At 40.9% G+C, this 18,821-nt stretch overlaps 2 protein-coding genes across 2 annotated transcripts; both read left to right on the top strand.

Moving 5' to 3' along the window:
- Positions 1-7,378: 7,378 nt before the first annotated feature.
- On the top strand, positions 7,379-13,007 carry LOC130168015 (multidrug and toxin extrusion protein 1-like). The gene is given in 18 exon segments (XM_056374585.1): positions 7,379-7,397; positions 7,968-8,092; positions 8,416-8,517; positions 8,745-8,813; positions 8,931-9,079; positions 9,257-9,299; positions 9,421-9,465; positions 9,588-9,685; positions 9,776-9,873; positions 9,984-10,097; positions 10,233-10,300; positions 10,530-10,638; positions 10,747-10,822; positions 10,912-10,981; positions 11,096-11,228; positions 11,358-11,452; positions 11,635-11,742; positions 11,931-13,007. Coding segments are annotated over 18 exon segments (1,812 nt in total). The 3' UTR covers positions 12,222-13,007.
- A 507-nt stretch (positions 13,008-13,514) lies between these two features.
- LOC130167174 (multidrug and toxin extrusion protein 1-like) lies at positions 13,515-18,821 on the top strand. The gene is made up of 17 exons (XM_056373128.1): positions 13,515-13,772; positions 14,160-14,261; positions 14,453-14,521; positions 14,628-14,776; positions 15,656-15,698; positions 15,830-15,874; positions 16,023-16,120; positions 16,212-16,309; positions 16,440-16,553; positions 16,651-16,718; positions 17,177-17,285; positions 17,395-17,470; positions 17,581-17,650; positions 17,809-17,941; positions 18,049-18,143; positions 18,241-18,348; positions 18,508-18,821. Exons 1-17 carry the CDS (start codon positions 13,599-13,601, stop codon positions 18,811-18,813), a joined length of 1,857 nt encoding a protein of 618 aa, XP_056229103.1. The 5' UTR covers positions 13,515-13,598; the 3' UTR covers positions 18,814-18,821.

Below are 18,821 nucleotides of genomic sequence, written 5' to 3'. Positions count from 1 at the left end.
AGGCATTTTTGTCTTTGTAAGTGGGACTCAGTGGGAATGATGCTTTTACTGTGAGCAAAGAGTAGGCCCCTACTCACTGTGCAGCCACAGGGTGCAAATGTGCAAAGAGTAGCACGCTGCAGCTATACTGTGTAACTTGAGGATATTCTGAGGATCACTGATAACACTTGGCTCATAGGACATGCTGCATTGCACAGAGTGGCCTCTTTGCATTGAGCCCATTCAACATAACACATGTAGAATCTGGAACACTGTTCAAACAGTACAATATAATGCTTGCATAAGATAGGAGCTGTCATCCTAACGTACCTGAGTTCACACAGTTTATGCTCTTTTCAACGCACAAAAAGTCAGTTACCTAGCAGCAATTTAACACTTGCCATGACCTCTAGCTCTGTTCAGCAGCAGCAGCAGCTCTGAATCACCCTTATTATTATTCCAAAAACAGCAGACTGGGGTTTAATTTGTCCTGTGATCTAGCAGGTGATTTCTGGATGCCAGGGCAGTAATGAGGAATGCATTAATATCTGAATAGATCAACAGTCCAGAGCAGCCCAGAGACGGAGAGGAAGAGATACAGGGAGAGATATTTCTTAAAGCCAGGAAGCCTTGTTTCTAGACAACAAGAAAAAGCCTCAGATAGTGTAAATAAGACCGCTGCACACATTCATAACCAAAGCACATTCCTGGGGTCAGCAAGGAGAAACGGAGATAAACTTTCCTACCTCTGGCAAGCTGCCATGGAAACACTTTAGTGTTTAGCATCGGCTTGGTTTTATACAACTTCTTAATATATTGAAATCAATCTTATTTTATATTCTGTATGTGGTCATTTGAATTAATTCTACATTAAAAATAACTTTGAGTGAGTATTTGCTGCAGCTTTACAATCGCCATGCGATTGCTTAGGACACTTAATGTAGATTATCATTTGACCTTAGTTGCGTGTAGCCATGGTGACACTGGAATAAATGGTTTAGCTGTTTGCTGAAAGTCTAGGAAATGACTTTCTGTTTCCAACGGGATGCACTGCAGCAAGGTTAAAAATAGGTCTCAAAATGATTCTGGAGGGCACGTCATTGGGTAGAAGCTTAGTCGCTTGGATGCGTACTGTTACATTAGCCTGCAACACAGCCTCTGAATTCAGTTCTGGGTCACGAGAAATTAGAAAGAATTTGGAAACCCGCTGTCTTAGAATACTTTCAGGGGGGGAAAAAAAACTATCTGTAGATTGCATTTGAGAAAGCAATTATCTAAAATGCCTCCAGGAAGAGAGGGTCAGATGCTGGAGCTACATATCACTGCTCACAGTGGCATCAGATGTGACAGGCTGTGTCTCTTCGTAGCAGAGCTCACATCTCTCACTGCCATCATTAACCAGAGACATCAATATTTAACTTGAAGAAATGGTCTGACTGCTCTGGGAAAAAATGGTTTGGAGCCTTTTCTGCTCTTTGTTTAGGGACTTTTACTAAACAAGTAGTATCATCAGTGTGTTATTTATTTATTTATTTTTTTTTTTTGGGGGGGGGGTTACAAATAAGATTCTCACAATTGTAAAACACTGGACTTTGGCTTTTTACAAATTTATTTAACTAGTCTTTCTCTGCTGTGGTATTTCAATTCAAATCCACACACGGGGATCTTTTATTTAAGCTACGAGAGTGTTGTCAACTCAGTAGCTCATTATCATAAGATCTGTGTTACTTCCAGCACTGTGAAAGACACAAGGTGTGAATAATTGAAGGAGAACCAAATGAATAAGCAATATGTGTCCCCTCAGAGGTAGAATTTGTTCATTTGAATATGCATCATCAGTGAAACGAACTTTCAAAGAAAGATTTGGCTCTTTGATCATTTTTCTACCTGTAAACCACAAGAAGTGAGGCTGTGTACAGTTCTTATTAAGTGTAACAGCTTTTTTGCAGGATTAAAATGAGACGCTGTAACTCAAATAATGTTCAGTCAAGATAAGCAGAGAAATTTGGATGATTAATTTTTAACTTTGAAATGAGTTGGTTGAGTTTAAGAAAGCATATTTTGTCACTGTGTAACTTCGCTCAGCGATAAGGAGCAAGAGTTTCTCATGCTGCATCATAAAAACAAAACAAAAAGAGAATAAAAATGATTCTTGTTGAGATCCACTTCTGTATGAAATTTTAATACTTAGAATTGAGCGATGTCCTCTCTAGATGGCTCACAAGACCATTACATTTGTAAATGGACAGAATGTGACAGTCCAGAGGTCAGCAAACACTGTGGTTTTCCTCCCCTTCTGTGTTAATGTCACAGATGGATTTGCATGCGTAGGGCATGACAGCACAATGTCACTGAGTCACAGTCACAAGGGATGAGGGAATTCATTGAAACCTTTTTATATTTCAAATTTACACTTGATGAATCTTTTTTTTTTTAATACCAACCGATCAATATTCATAGATGCTGACATCGTGATAGATGTGATTTTAGAAATGTCTGTAGTAACTACTTGCTACACAAAGGGGCTGCTACTATGAGATTTAATAGATATCAGATCATCCAAATCTCCCTCTCTGTTGTTGTGAGAGTAAACTGTGCCAACCCAGTGCTCTTTCAGTGGATTAAGACTAATAATCAAAAGGAGTCTCAAACAGACTTGAGAGAAAGATTCACAGACATGTTGACTCCTATTGTCAATCAATATCAGCATTATCATTGCACAGCATTATCACCATCATCAACATCTTAATACTATAATACTGAAGTTCCTGATTACTGGTACTAGTAGTACTAGAGCCATGAATCCTGTATCTGTATTCAGAAAGAAAAAACACAGGCAGATGAAATAAACTCACACAAAACTGTATTTACATATTTACAAAAAATAATACATGCACAAGGAGTGAGGGGTGAGGGGTGGGAAAAGGGAATGGGGGGTAAGGTAAGGAGGGGGAAAGGGGAACGGGTTGGGGGTATCAGGAAGAGGGATGTTGTGCTGTAGCGAACCCCTGTTCTTCCTCCTACTTGTGTTTAATGTTTGTCTCCTCCAGCTCCTTCTGAGCCAGTTTCTCCTCCAGCTCTGCCTCCACCACTCTCCTGCTCCAGTCCTCCTCTCTCTGAACCAGCTGCTGCAGGCTCACCTCCAGTGCTCCACACCTGGCCTTCCACCCCTCCTCTCTGCTCTCCAGCTCAGCCTCCCTCTGAGCGAGCAGGGCCAGGACGTCAATGTGGGCCTTTGTGCGAGCCTGTCTTTTCTTGATGGTTCTTTTGAGGAGCTGGTCTTTCTGACGGACCTCCTCTTGGAGCTGGCTCTCCACCTGCCTCCATTCACTTTGCTGCATGTTCATTTTGTCCTTCTGAGTCTTGTTCTCCTCCTCATTTTTAATCTTTGTCTCCTCCTGTTCCTCCTGACTCTTGTGCTCCTCCTTGTTTTTAATGTTTGTCTCCTCCAGCTCCTTCTGAGCCAGTTTCTCTTTGAGGAGCTGGTCTTTCTGACGGACCTCCTCTTGGAGCTGGCTCTCCACCTGCCTCCATTCACTTTGCTGAAGGTCCATTTTGACCTTCAGAGACTTGTTCTCCTCCTTTAGAGACTTGATCTCGTTGATAGCAGAGAGCAGGGCGTCTCTGAGGCCCTGTACCACAGCATTTTGCTGCTCAGGGTACAGCGGCACTGTAGCCGGCCTGTAATGAGCAGGGAGGTACAGGGCAGCACCAAACTGCTGCGTCCCAAAGGACTGAAAAATAGAAACATACATGTAGTTCATGTTTAAAACTCCAGTTCCACCTTAACACAACCTCTACACTTACTTTTACAGTTGAATCTACTTTAGTCTAAGGACAGGACAACAGACAGCAAAAATAGTGTCTTTCTTAATGGGCCTTTCTGAAAATGAGAAACTGTTAAAATTGTGATGCATTGACTCAACAAACTGTTGAAGCTTTAGACAAAATGTTTCTCCAGGTGAAATGAGAAAATCTTACCTGGTGTCTTTGTCGGTTCATCTCAGCTCTGAGATGAGCCTTAACAGTGACAAAGAGCAGTTTGTGTTTCACAGATGAAGTTGGACTTGAAACTGCTGTAGAGCTGAAGGCGTTTCTGATGAAACAGTTCACGATATAACAAGGAGACAAAGATATACAGTAGATATGTTTTACAAATGGTTTACAAAGGGTTTGTGTTGAAGCAAGAGACGGTGCTCAGTTCAGTGTGCAGGGTGGAAATGAAGAGTCTCTGCAGGTGCAGGTTCCATTGAACATTCTGATGTCAGTTCTACAGTCATGATGTCACAGAACATTATCATTGAGAGTTCTAGACCATCAAGGTTCTAACAAAAGCTCTTCATGGTACTTTACAACTTACTAATGAGGTTATAGTAAAAGCACTGTTTGTTCAATAAGTCAGAAAAACAGAGTTTTTTCTCTTGACAGTTTAAGGCAAAGTGGAGATGACACAATGTTTCCTGGTCTGACCCCCAATCAGTATCTCATGTTACTGTATACTTACACATCCCAGGCCCACATTGTTAAAGACGTACATCTCCTTATGGACCAAGCTGACCAGTGCATTACTCTTGTGTTACATGGTAATAAGTAAATTGAATCATGACTGTCTGTTTTATTTACAGTAAAATATGTAATATGTGAAATATGTATTGAGTTACAAGTTACCTTGCGGCTGCTCCCTTTGGGGGTCGCCGCAGTGGAACACCATCCACCATCGTTGATGTTGATTTTTAAGTGTTTATTTTAGCTTACGGTCCAAAGTCATTCTGATTTTCATAGCTGTGTTACTACATTTGGACAGCTCTGGGTAGAAGTCAGAGCTGACTCCGGTGAGAGCTGAAGGCTCTGATGTCACGGGAACCTTGAACACATCTCTCAGGATGTGTTATAATAATTGTTCAGATGTTTAGATGTTAATTCATACTGTGTATTTTACTCCATCTCTATAGGTTTCGTCTTATTTACCTCAGTTTAAGTCCCCCTCACCTCTGATTGGTTAGTTTAGCAACATGTGATTTAGAGACGGGAAGTGTTGTTGTTGTTGTGAAGCGGACAAAGTGTGGTGAAAAGTAAAGGTGCTGCTTAAAAAAGTTAAGCTGTCTCCATCCAGCTGTTTATTTTATTAAGAGTGATCCAAACCAGCATGTATTGAACCCTTGCTTTACATAATGTTGGTGATCTCTTTATTTTTTCCTATAGCATCTTCACCAGGTTAAAATTAAATTGTACCGGTTTTGACCTGCAAAACATTTCCATTAGCTTCAGCTTTAATTGTCTTTAATTCTAATTACCAAAATTTGGCATTTTAACATGCTAAGCTAAAATAGTGAACATGGAAATACCTTCTAAAAATCAGCATATTTGCATTTTCTCATTTTGAGCATGTTAGCATGCTGATATTAGCACTTATCTCAAAGCACCACTTTGCCCTAAAACAGCCTAACAGAGCCACTAGCAAGGCTGTGGATTCCTAGTCTTGTTTACCATTATACTCATTGACCCCACAAATATTAATGTATCCTATTTATCAAAGAACCACATCAAAAGTTTTATAATCTGTTGCTTCTTTATTATCAAACTAATGAATGTGCTTTTGTGTTTAACTCAGTTCTTTCTGCTTTCTGCTGTATGCTTTACAAAATTTAGACAGCTTTGTGTTGAAAGCCCAAACCAACCTGCTGTTGTTACATATTTACATAATGAGCTGTTGTGGTTTTCACTGAGTAGGTTCAGTAAAATTTACCTACGGTGTGACACACAACTGTCAGGGAGCAACAGTGAACAATGTCATATCAAGATAGAATGACCATGGCTTATTCAACAAACAGAAAAAAAGTTTACTTGATTTAAAAAGAAAAAAAAAAGTCTGAATGGGAGAGAGGAAGAGGAAAGGAGGCAGAATAGAAAAGACCAGAGGCAGAGATAAAGAAGCAGAGATACGAGGTGCCATCCAATGGACTCAGCAACCACAAAGGCAAGAGCAGTGTTAGGGAAAATAACAAGTGACAGATACAAATCACTGGCACTGCAGCACATGGTATCCGTGGCACTCATTCCACCAGACTGATTGATTTAGCCAACATAAAGCCTAGAGGGCTTTGGGTTGTCACACTAAGGGGAGCTCAAAGTGAGACTGAAAGCCTCTAAAAGGACATGCAGGGTGAAGAGAAATGCAACGTTTTTCTAATCCTTCCCTCTTACCAGAGACGAATCCACAGCTAGAATTCACACATTGTTTAATCTTTTCAAACTCTGTGATTTCAAATAAGGTGTTATCAAGTTTCTCTTTTGCTTTCCTCCGATCCCTGCCTTGCAAAAAATAATCTCTCTTTAAGAGTAGTACATGAGCTCCCCCTCATCCAAGTCAGTGTGCAAAAAGTTACCTTATATTGCGCTGTCTCTCACAGTATTGCTACAGTCTTATTATGCATAATATATATCTTTTTCATTTACACTATCTGTTTCATTGTCTTCAGGGTGTCAATGTTGGGTGAGCCTATCTTAAGCATGTTCTGAGTGAGGAGTGGGTAGAAATCCTGTACAGTTTGCTCTCTACTATGAGGCTTTAACTCATATTCATACATATGGGTTGTTCACAGTGTGTACTAAATCATATTTCCATGCCTGTGCTTTCAAAGATAAAACAAGCAATATCTGAGAGACCTTAAAAATTGCACACAGAATTCAAATAGTAGTCATTGTAGATGTGAGATGTCACTTTAAGCATAACATTTGCATGCTGGTTGGGATGAATTTGGGCACTTTTAGTCTCATACTCAAATGACCAATCCTGCTTTTGCTGAGTTGAGGGGTTCCGAGACGAAAGAGGAGTGCTACAACTTTCCCAAATGGGCAATGATGCAAACAAATTATGAGTGTGTTTGTACTCTCTAAAGTGGATACAATATTTCCACAGTGGAAGGCTTCATCCTTTTCAGATTTTCAATCAGACAAATAATCAGAGGGATTCACTTCAGTTTATAGAAACACACGATGCACCAAAACAAAACAAAATTTCCCGAGTACATATTTGCTCATGAGTTTGTGCTGAATCATTTCTGAGGGAGAGCTATTCTGGAAAAGCTGATAAAAATATCTTTCTTATATATCAACTGAGTATGTAATTTTATGTCTACACAAATTTATACAGCAATATTTGAGGCGCCACGTCTCCCCACAAAATATGTTTTCTATCCATGAAACAGGAGGTTTACTACTGATGTATGCTATCGCTCTGCCACAGATGGCCAGCTGAATGGGTTTTCTGCCCGATAGCAGCAGAGGGCTCCATCTCATTCTGGATGTTGCCTGAGCAGTAACTGGTTCACCTTTGCCGCTCTCCAGTAGGACGCTGAACCATATGACACTTTAATGTTTAATATTCCCAAACACTTTAATGAACATGTCTTCCTGAAGTGATGGAGACTGATTGGACTGATTCCTTTTCTTCAAAGGAAACCTGTGCAGTCATTAAAAAACCAAAAGATGTTCATGAATAATCATGGCTTCACACCTTCTGCCTGCTCACATATCATATCTGACAACACAGAGGGAGAACAACGGCAGGTTATGGTTATTTAGTATACCATCCGCAGTGGCCTCTATTGGCCATATAATCATTTACTCTGTGAATGTAATGAAATGCTAAATTAAAATTTAACTGTAATTGAATTTTAAATTAAATTGTCATTTAAGTGCAACTCTGGTATCCACCTCGAAAGTAATTATACAGTCACTCATAAGATGAACTCTGTACCACGTTACCTGTACTCCATAATATTTGTTTTACGTAATAAGATTTTTTTTTTTTTTTTTTGGTCATAGTTTTGCCCACAGTGTCAAACCTGTGATGGAATGTGTGAATTAGTAACCTTTTAAGATGTTGAAATACTTAACACAACAGTGGAGAATTCGGTCCCTGGAGAGCAACTAAGATACGTACATGACAGAAAGGAAAGTGGCTTCAGTGGGAAAACCTGCAATAGCATCTGATCCTGCAGGCATGGAGGCTTCCAGTGACAAGCTTTTCTGCTGCAGGTGGGTGCGCAGCAAGGTTCCCCTGGCTCACAGAGAGGAGCTGTACCACATCCTGAGGATGACGGGGCCTCTGGTAAGGACTTGCCCTGTTTAAATACCCTGTTCTGTCTGTATGTAGTTGTGTGCATCAAGGGTGTCCTCCATAGTGAGTTGATTTATACACTGGAAGATGGACGAGAGTGTTTTGTTTGAACTGTAAAAAAAATACACTTTGTCTCTATTGTAAAGGCAGCAATCGGTCAACCTAAGCCAATGGTTACATGCTGCCAAAGCACTGACAGTGTGGTAGCTCATTTACAAAGACGGCCATGCAAATTCATTGTAACCTTTACTGTAACATCACCTGTGAGCTGGTAGCTGTATCAACTGCAGTGTTGTTGGTGTTTGTCATTCCAGCTGCTCTCTCGAATCCTCAATTACCTGCTTCCATTTGTGGTCACAATGTTCTGTGGGCGTCTGGGAAATGACGTGATGGCTGGCTACGGATTGGCTTCTGCTGTAAGTGGTCATCTGTGTGCTCCACAGAGTGGTGGAGGCTAACATGAGAAAATGAGAGGTGAAGATATAATTTCAAGGGAGTTGGTGGAATGAAAGCGAACCTTCCCATGGATAGCTTTTACAGTCCTCTCACCAACCTGATGATTTAATCAGTGTATAGTACATTTACACTCATGAATCATAGAAATATGGCAAATCCCTTTAAGAATGTTTCATGTTCATTTCAGACTATTAACGTCACCACTGCAGCAACAGGATGTGGTCTGGGACTCGCATGTGATACTTTGGTGTCTCAGGTTTGTAAAGCTCTTTGTCCAAAACAAATATGCCCGCAATTCCACTGACTCCAGAACCCAACTGTTCATTACTCTCTTCCATGTAATGATTTACATTGTTTGTGTACTGTCGTGCAGACATTTGGTGGTAGGAACCTGCTGCGGGTGGGAGTGATCCTTCAGCGGGGCATCATCATCCTGCTGCTGTTCTGTCTGCCTTGCTGGGGTTTGCTCATCAATGCCCAGGCCATCCTGTTATGTCTGGGCCAGGACCCTGAGGTGGCCAGGTAACTAACAGCACCAAACCTGCATCCAGGGTTCTGAAGTCCTTATACAATAGCTTAACATTTCTGAGCAGGAGCGGAAATATCTGTGCTTAAACAGATAACATTGAACGGTGTATGTATGTTAAACGATCATTTCTTTACCTTTAACTGGATCTGAATACACCTTCTTGATTTCAGAATAGCCCAGCGGTATATTACAGCCTTTCTTCCAGCAGTGCCAGTGAGTTGTGGCTTTTCTCTCGCATTTATGTTCTAAATCAATACATTATTAGTGATGAATAGAGAAACTACTTTCCCACACACCTTAAAGTCAACAGTTTTCATCCGTCTTTGTCTTTTAGGCAATGTTTCTACATCAGCTTCAGGTGTCTTATCTGCAGAACCAGGTGTGTTAATGTCCTTCACACAGTTCTGTCCTCTTATTGCACAGAGTCTAAATATGCTATGTGGGGAGGTATAGCTAAGTGGTACTCGTTGCATCATCATCTCATCATCTGTTTGTGTACAGGGTATAATACTGCCTCAAATGTACACTGCCGCCATGGCAAACATTGCAAATGTGGTGACGAACTACGTCTTTCTTCACTGGCTGGATCTGGGGGTTAGGTAGGTGTAGGTGTTCTCGACAAATTTTAAATGCGAATAAAACTGTTGCTCACACTGATATCACTTTGTCTGTGTGTGTGTGTCTTACAGTGGATCTGCAGCAGCCAATACTCTGTCTCAGATTTACGTTTGTGCTTTTCTGTTTGCTTACATTTGGTGGAAGAAGCTCCATGTGAAAACATGGGGAGGTGAGGGATTTCATTCTTATGCTCTCTCTGTGCTTACTTACAGTACATGACACTGTTCAGCCTCCATCTTTTTTTAGACGACATAAATGAGTTTCTCTCTCCCCCTGCAGGCTGGTCTGTGGAATCACTGCAGGAGTGGGGTTCCTACATGAAACTGGCCATCCCAAGTACACTGATGACCTGTTTTGAGTGGTGGGTTTATGAGTTTGGGGGATTTTTTGCAGGTAATCCAAATATTTTTTTATGATTACTTGGAGTCCATTCTTACAGACATAAATTTAATTATGCCATTTAATACCGTCTGTAAGCCATCAAACCAAATTTTAAGTCGTGATTTCTTCTTTGTCTCCAATGATCAGGGATGCTGAGTGAAGACGAGCTGGCAGCTCAACATGCTGTGATAATGGTGGCATTCATAACCTACATGGTAATTTGTAGTGACTGCAAATCAAAACTTTTCATTATCCCTTTAAAAGTGACAATTCCTCAGATTTAGACCGGTTAAAAAAATAACTGTCACAAATTATAGTTGATGTTTCGCTTCTGAACACTCTCAGGAGCAGGCTGTTTTGCATGACATGATTGATGATTTGATGATGATTGTTTTTTATTAATATATTCATTTTTTATTTTTTTTCAAAATGATGACTCCATAGTTTCCTCTCGGTGTTCAAGCTGCAGCGTGTGCCCGTGTGGGTAATGCTCTCGGGGCAGGAGACACTGCTAGGGCAATCCTCACCAGCAAGATGTCACTCACTCTTGCAGGTCAGCAATAAACATTTTCTGTTGCCTTTATTAAGAAATCAGCATCTGATGTTTGGTTTCATCAACATGTTTTACTGTTGGACAGACTTCACAGCTCCTCTTTTACAGGCAGCATGGCGGTTGTTGAAGGTCTGGTGCTTGGCTCGACTAAAACAGTGATTGGCTCCATCTTCACCTCTGATGAGTGAGTCTCCACAGCTGCACTCACATTTCACCAACTGTATGACAAAGTTGTAAGAGTACAACTAGAAACCATGTTAATTATCATTTCAGGAAGATCATAGGTCTCGTCTCCCATTTGATGAATGCTTACTGCTTCCTTCAGTTCTTTGATGGTCTTGTGGTGAGTCTCCCAGCTTGTCTCGTGGTCAAGAACAAAATATATTCGCAGTATGATGCCAAAAGCAAGTCATATACTGTATATATCAAATGTGAAATTTCTTTTTCCCCCTCCTAGTGTGTGTGCACGGGCATCTTCTTGGGCACGGGCAAACAGAAGATACCAGCTGTGGCTAATTTCATTGGATACTACTGCATAGGACTTTCACTGAGTGTTACTTTAATGTTCGTCGCAAAGCTGAGAGTTTTGGGTAATTAAACGAATATTTTGTTGTTTTCATTGACATTCAAGACAAGTACATGGCTACGTACTAAGAGCAGTTTATCATAAGTGAAGCCTGCTGTGCCCTTGACAGACTAATTTGTCTTTTTCTCTGCAGGTTTTTGGCTGGGACTGCTCATTTGTGTCGTCTTACAATCCACCTTCTACATCATTGTGATCTTCAACCTGAACTGGAAGAGGATGACAGAGGAGGTAGGCCACTGGTTAATCTAACAATCAGAATCACGCAGGGCCTCGTCTGTTCAGATGCAATGACAGAATTTGTTTTATTTCTACAGCACCGGCCTCTGAGACAAATCTGGCAAATTTCAACAGCTTTTTGTTAAACGTGTGCTGAAATTGGCAGTTAAGTTTTTATCTCTGCTTGTTTGCAGGCTGTGAAAAGAGCTCAGAAAAAGATACACATGACATTATTAAGTGCAGCTGCTCTGTCAGACGCTCCGGGTAACAACACTATCGGCCAGACAGAGAGTAATGGGAACGTAAGTGGCCAGTTATTCTGAGAGGCTTGTTTATTCTGAACGCTAACAACCTAAATGGCTTTTCATATCTCATTTCACACTGTAATCAATGAACTTTTCTATTTTGGTTTTGATGTAATACGTTTCTATAAGATACTGAATATCTGACAGCTTTCCTAGTTGGACATATGATGTTTTTTCCTTTCCAGTCAGTGGATGGCTACATGTCTGTAAGAAGTGAGTGCCATGATGGCAACACTGAGATGCAAGGTGGACATGTGGTCCAGCAGGTGAAGGGAGGTCGTCTCTCCACCACACAGATGATCCTCAGGCGAGGCATCACTATGTTTGCAGCCGTTGCACTTCTGGCTGTGGGAACAAGTGTGCACTTTCTTGTGCCCTTGCCAGAGATCCTTTCTTCAGAGGACTGGATCAATACTACATACACTCCTGATCAAATTTTCTCCACTGTGCCGGTCCCAATAGAAGAGACAGCGTAACCTTGAGAACCTTGATCATGAAATCATTGTTTGTGGGACTCAATAGCTGTGAGAAGCTCGGGGCTAAACTGTGGCGGATTGGCTGAAAAGTGACATGAATGAATTTAAGAGATGAATTCATTGACAGTTTCACTCCCCTTCTCTTCTTCTTCTCATTGACTTTTATGTCATTTCTACCTGTAATGAAAGCTGTTTTTAGGAGCTCTACAGATCCTATTTCAAAACTCATCTCTATTCTTGGGACAGAAGAAATAATGGTGTTTGTAGAAATGTGAATAGACTTTCTATTTTATTGAATAAAAAAAGTAGTGAAGTTTTGTGGGTTGAATTTTGCGCTTTTGTATTCAGTGGTTGTTTACCCTTGGGACTAAAAGGAGATAAAGTAAACTGTTTTTCATTCAGGGCTGGACAGTAACAAAGCACATTACTTCAGTACTGTACTTAAGTATATTTTTCCAGTCTTTGTACTTTACTTTATTATTTTTTTGGAAACTTACGACTTTTATTCCACTACACACGCACACACACGCACGCACGCACGCACGCACGCACACGCGCACACGCACACAACACCACACACACACACACTACCAAAGCTGTTTCAGTACACTGCCATGCTGTTTTGTGAGGGTTTTTCTGTGTTAAAGAAAAAAAAAAAGAAAAAAAAAGTAACTAAAATGACAATGGCGGCCCTTTTGTTTATTCAATTGTAATTTTATGGCCATTTCTATAGGGTTTGTATTATAGAAGCTTTATATTCCACATGTTCAACAGTAAGTCAGTTCATTCAGTAGGTTGTTTTCGAGTCATTAGGTTCTGTAGATGCACTGTGGAAAAATACAACAATGTGCTGACATAAAAAATTTACCTTTTGAATACTTGTGTATTTTTAAAAGCAAGTCCTCCAGTACTTCTACTCGTATTGGAGTGATATTTGACCAGGAGTATCTCTACTTTGACTTAAGTAATGGAGTTGTGCACTTTGTCCACCTCTGTTTTTATTGACTAACATATAAAGGTTCACTATTAACAGGTTTTTCATCATACCAAAGATAAAACATTTACAGAATGGTAGACCAGAACATCATTTGGAGACAATTTAACTCCATAAAGCCTTTTCATATTTAGTGGCTACATAATAACAGAAAAAAATTTCTTGGAGGAAAATTAGAGGAACTAGATGCAGTAAATTGTATTTTAACCACTCAAATCAAAACTGTCTTGCCTCCAAGTCCCACATCTTTGTCTTTGTTGTGATTGCAGGCCTTTTTCCTGTCTGCGTTGTTTCAGCTGGCCTTGGCTTAGTTCCAGGGAAGTTGTAACCGCAACAAGATTTCCATTCTGTCCAACACCCTGGAGAGCAACTAAGATAAGTACATGGGAGAAAAGACGGACACTTCGGCAGCAGAGGGACCTGCATTGGCATCTTATCGTGCTATAGATATGGAGGCGTCCAGTGACAAGCTTTTCTGCTGCAGGTGGGTGCGCAACAAGGTTCCCCTGGCCCACAGAGAGGAGCTGTACCACATCCTGAGGATGACGGGGCCTCTGGTAAGGATTGGCATTGTTTATATACCTTCCTCTGTCTGTAAGGCACTTTGTGGACTGAGGCTACCTTTGCTGAAAAGCTGATTTAGACAACTGAAGATTGATGATATTTTTTCTTTGCCAAAGAAGGTTAAGATGTCTGGAAAACAAGATTCTATTTCTGAGACTTAGGAGCAGAATCCAATAGACCTAAAACAGTGTTTGGCAGGTTTCAGACAGTGGCTGAACAGTGGCGGCAACCTGCCAAAAGTGACGACAGTGTGGTAGCTTATTTGCCTAGTCATAGTCTGAGTGTCATGATAAATAATTGCAACTTTTGTTTACTGTATTTTACAATCTGTGAACTGGTAGCTGTATCAACTGCGCCGTTGTTGGTGTTTGTCTTTCCAGCTGCTCTCTCGAATCCTCAATTACCTGCTTCCATTTGTAGTCACAATGTTCTGTGGACGTCTGGGAAATGACGTGATGGCTGGCTACGGATTGGCTTCTGCTGTAAGTGGTCATCTGTATGCTTGACAGAGCTATGTGGAGGCTAACACGAGAAAATGAGAGTTGGCAGAGGGAAAATTAAATGTTACAAATGTAAACTCACCTTCCCAAGATAGCTTTTACAATTCTCTCACAAACCTGATGATCACTAGTTTAGGTCAAACCCATTCAAGCATGTTTCATGTTCATTTCAGACGATTAATGTCACCACTGCAGCAACTGGATATGGTCTGGGGCTGGCATGTGATACGCTGGTGTCTCAGGTCTGGAAATCCCTATTGAAAAGATGACATAAAACACTGGAATTTTTATTGACCCCCTTCTGTTTATCACTGCCGTCCCCTCTAAATTGTTAATTATGTTGTGCAGACATTTGGTGGTAGGAACCTGCTGCGGGTGGGAGTGATCCTTCAGCGGGGCATCATCATCCTGTTGCTGTTCTGTCTGCCTTGCTGGGGTCTGCTCATTAATGCCAAGGCCATCCTGTTATGTGTGGGTCAGGACCCTGAGGTGGCCAGGTAACTAACAGCACCTCACCTGCATGTAATCCTATTGCAACCCCTTCCAGTGATGCGGACAATTTTGAATAGTAATGAGTCAGAGCTTGTGTCTCAAGCTCTCAGGTTTAACGAACACCATCTCAGCATTAAAATCAGATGTGGTCCCCACAGATTCACTGAACAATTTCAGCATAAACAGAGAATCTGTATTCCAGATATTCACCACATGATATTCACCAATTGTATAAAGTAAAGATATCTTGGTTTTATTGCACTAATTTTGCTCCTAATCCTTTAACCATTAGACACATTGTGCTTTACCTGTATTTAAATATATATAGCCTGTATAATATTTCTTTAAAGCTGCATTATTAGATTTTGGTCACTCATTGGCAAAGTAACTCTCAAAAAAGCTAACAGACACACAGCCCTCATCGCCTTATGAAGTTAGTAGGGCTAACTTACAAATGTTGCAGACACAGAGCAACACTATCATCCTACTGGTGGTTTGACTCTGGTCACCGGACCATTATAAGTGGGTTACGGTCCTGAAAGATATCTGACTCTTTAGCTTGCTAGATATCCGAGTTCAGTGGCTACTCGCGAACTTGTCAGCTGTTTGCTTCTGGTAAGGTTGACTTGATGGGGTTTTCACAGTGAATGTGAATGCTAGCTGCCTGCTGCTGCTACTGTAGGGTTCATGGTTGACAAGAGCAGTAAGAAACAAGAACAAGGTGCTAGTGATTTAGGCAGTTTTAACTTGTTAGGAAATAGGACATTTTCCATACTTAGCTTTCTGGCAGTGAAACTAATGATGCTCAACAGTGAATATTTTATTATATAATAGTAATGCTTGTTTGTCTTTAATTTGAACTGAATGCAGTGCATTGATTTCAGAATAGCCCAGCTGTATATTACAGCCTTCCTCCCTGCTGTACCAGTGAGTCCTGACTTTTCTCTCGCCTTTTATGCAACATTTGAAAAACATTTTCAGTTATTATTTTGCATTTTTTTCTGAACAATAAGATGTTATATATTTAAACAACATATCAAAATCTTCTTTCTGTGCAGGCAATGTTTCTACATAATCTTCAGGTGTCTTACCTGCAGAACCAGGTACACACTGTCCTGAACTAATTATGTGTTGATCTAGTTCTGTATCATATTATTGCAGCGTATAAAAATGTTGTAAATCTTAATCTAATTGAATTTCTGATGGGAAAGGTATGAGTGGTGGTAATAACACTGCCTGCCTTGTGTACAGGGTATAATACTGCCTCAAATGTACACTGCCGCCATGGCAAACATTGCAAATCTGGTGACGAACTACGTCTTTCTTCACTGGCTGGATCTGGGGGTTAGGTAGGTGTAGGTGTTCTCGACAACATTTTAAATGTGAATAAAACTGTTGCTCACACTGACATCACTGTGTCTGTGTGTGTGTGTCTTACAGTGGATCTGCAGCAGCCAATACTCTGTCTCAGATTTACATCTGTGCTTTTCTGTTTGCTTACATTTGGTGGAAGAAGCTCCATGTGAAAACATGGGGAGGTGAGGGACAGTTATATTTAGTCGATATTTGTTGTGTCCTTATGACCTTGTGGATTACTTTGTTCATTTTCCAAGAAGCCAGCCAAAGGTTTTGTCCTCTACATAAATAAGTTTATCTCTCCCCCTGCAGGTTGGTCCGTAGAATCACTGCAGGAGTGGGGTTCCTACATGAAGCTGGCCATCCCCAGTACACTGATGAAGTGCTTTGAGTGGTGGGTTTATGAGTTTGGAGGATTTTTTGCAGGTAATCTAAATAATAGATATTTGTAATTCATTTGATTTCATTCAACCCGATACAAACTCCATGTCATGACTGTGATTTCTTTGTCTCTAATGATCAGGGATGCTGAGTGAAGACGAGCTGGCAGCTCAACATGCTGTGATAATGGTGGCATTCATAACCTACATGGTACTGAATATAGTCAGAGCGCTACTTTCTTATTTTAAAACTTTTCTCCCAACACCCTAAAGGAGTTTTAAATCGAAAAAACAACTGGACTTGATTATTTGTCTGGGAAGACGTTCACCTCTCATCCAAGAGGCTTCATCAGTTCATGTACGCATCTGACCAGTCCCAGCCCCAGGACCAGTCCCAGCCTGGTCAGATGCGTACATGAACTGATGAAGCCTCTTGGATGAGAGGTGAACGTCTTCCCAGACAAATAATCAAGTCCAGTTGTTTTTTCGATTTAAAACTCCTTTAGGATACTATGACCTGGACAAATGAGAATATGCACAGGCTTTTCTCCCAACACGTTTGAATTTGAAGTTGAAAGTTTGTTTACCTTTAGTCAGATTCAGTTAACTTCTGAACACTCTCGGGATCAAACTCTTTTTCATACTTGTTCAAAAATGATGACTCCATAGTTTCCTCTCGGTGTTCAAGCTGCAGCGTGTGCCCGTGTGGGTAATGCTCTCGGGGCAGGAGACAGTGCCAGGGCAATCCTCACCAGCAAGATGTCACTCACTCTTGCAGGTCAGCAATAAACATTTTCTGTCGCCTTTTATTAAGAAATCCGCATCTGATGTTTGGTTTCATCAACATGTTTTACTGTTGGACAGACTTCACAGCTCCTCTTTTACAGGCAGCATGGCGGTTGTTGAAGGTCTGGTGCTTGGCTCGACTAAAACAGTGATTGGCTCCATCTTCACCTCTGATGAGTGAGTCTCCACAGCTGCACTCACATTTCACCAAATGTGATTGTTCAAGTACTAGTGCTACACATAAAGACCAGGTGTGATAAATATAGATCTTACTAACCATATTTCAGGAAGATCATAGGTCTGGTTTCGCACTTGATGAATGCCTACTGTTTCCTCCAGTTCTTCGATGGTCTTGTGGTGAGCCTTACCGTTTTTTTTTTTTTGGTTAGCAAAACAAATATATTTGCATTATTATCAAAAACATGTAAATTAAGTCAAATATAAAATGTTTATCTATCTGGATGTTACCAAGTGAGAACGCATAATAATTAGAGATTTGTCTCTTTACATCCTAGTGTGTGTGCACGGGCATCTTCTTGGGCACGGGCAAACAGAAGATACCAGCTGTGGCTAATTTCATTGGCTACTACTGCATAGGACTTTCACTGAGTATTACTTTAATATTTGTAGCAAAGCTGAGAGTTTTAGGTAATTGCATAAAGTGACCTTCTTTTGTGATTTCCAAAATATTTTTTACATTTTTTAAATGAAGTCAGCTGTGCACATTACTGACGAAGCGGTCTATTTCTCTGCAGGTTTTTGGCTGGGACTGCTTGTTTGTGTCATTTTACAATCCACCTTCTACATCATTGTCATCTTCAAGCTGAACTGGGAGAGAATGACAGAGGAGGTAGGCTTTTCAGCGCCTGAGTTTGGACTTCAGTATCATACTGTGCCTTCAAAACCTACTGTATTTGTTACACGTAAAGGTCTCTGCTTGCTTGCAGGCGCTGAAACGAGCTCAGAAGAACACTCACATGATATTACTAAGCACAGCTGCACTGTCGGACACTGCTGGTAACAATACTGCTGACCGGACAGCGGGTAATGGAAACGTAAGTGTCCTGCTAAACTTTCAAAACCTATATTATTTTTCCTCATTTGTCTCCTCTTGTCATTAGGTTTTTGACATCCTCTGTTCTCCGTTTTATTGTGCTTGCTCCACATATGATTTAACCAAATAAAGTAATGATGAATGTGATATTTTCTGGCAGTCAGTGAATGGCTATATATCTGTGAGAAGTGAGTGCCATGATGGGAACACAGAGACACAAGATGGACATGTGGTCCAGCAGGTGAAGGGAGGTCGTCTCTCCACCACCCAGCTGATACTCAGGCGAGGCCTCACTATGTTTTTGGCTGTCGGACTACTGGCTGTGGGAGCAAGTGTGCACTTCCTTGCACCCTTTCCACAGACCTTTTCTTCAGAGGCCAACTTTACGAAGGCCTGGATCAATAGTACGTACACTCCTGATCAAATTTTATCCACTGTTCTGGTCCCAAATGAAGAGTCAGCTTGACTTCAAGA

The sequence above is a fragment of the Seriola aureovittata genome, chromosome 4 (genome assembly GCF_021018895.1).
Source record: "Seriola aureovittata isolate HTS-2021-v1 ecotype China chromosome 4, ASM2101889v1, whole genome shotgun sequence".
Classification (NCBI taxonomy): Eukaryota; Metazoa; Chordata; class Actinopteri; order Carangiformes; family Carangidae; genus Seriola; species Seriola aureovittata.
This window is presented reverse-complemented; position numbering and strand designations above follow the sequence as displayed.

Bases quoted from the DNA above. Each gene is read 5' to 3' on its own strand.
- LOC130167174 (XM_056373128.1), top strand. From the start codon at position 13,599: ATGGGAGAAAAGACGGACACTTCGGCAGCAGAGGGACCTGCATTGGCA. The intron at 14,777-15,655 runs GTAACTAACAGC...CATTGATTTCAG, and splicing joins CAGGACCCTGAGGTGGCCAG to AATAGCCCAGCTGTATATTA. The intron at 16,121-16,211 runs GTAGGTGTAGGT...TGTGTCTTACAG, and splicing joins TGGCTGGATCTGGGGGTTAG to TGGATCTGCAGCAGCCAATA.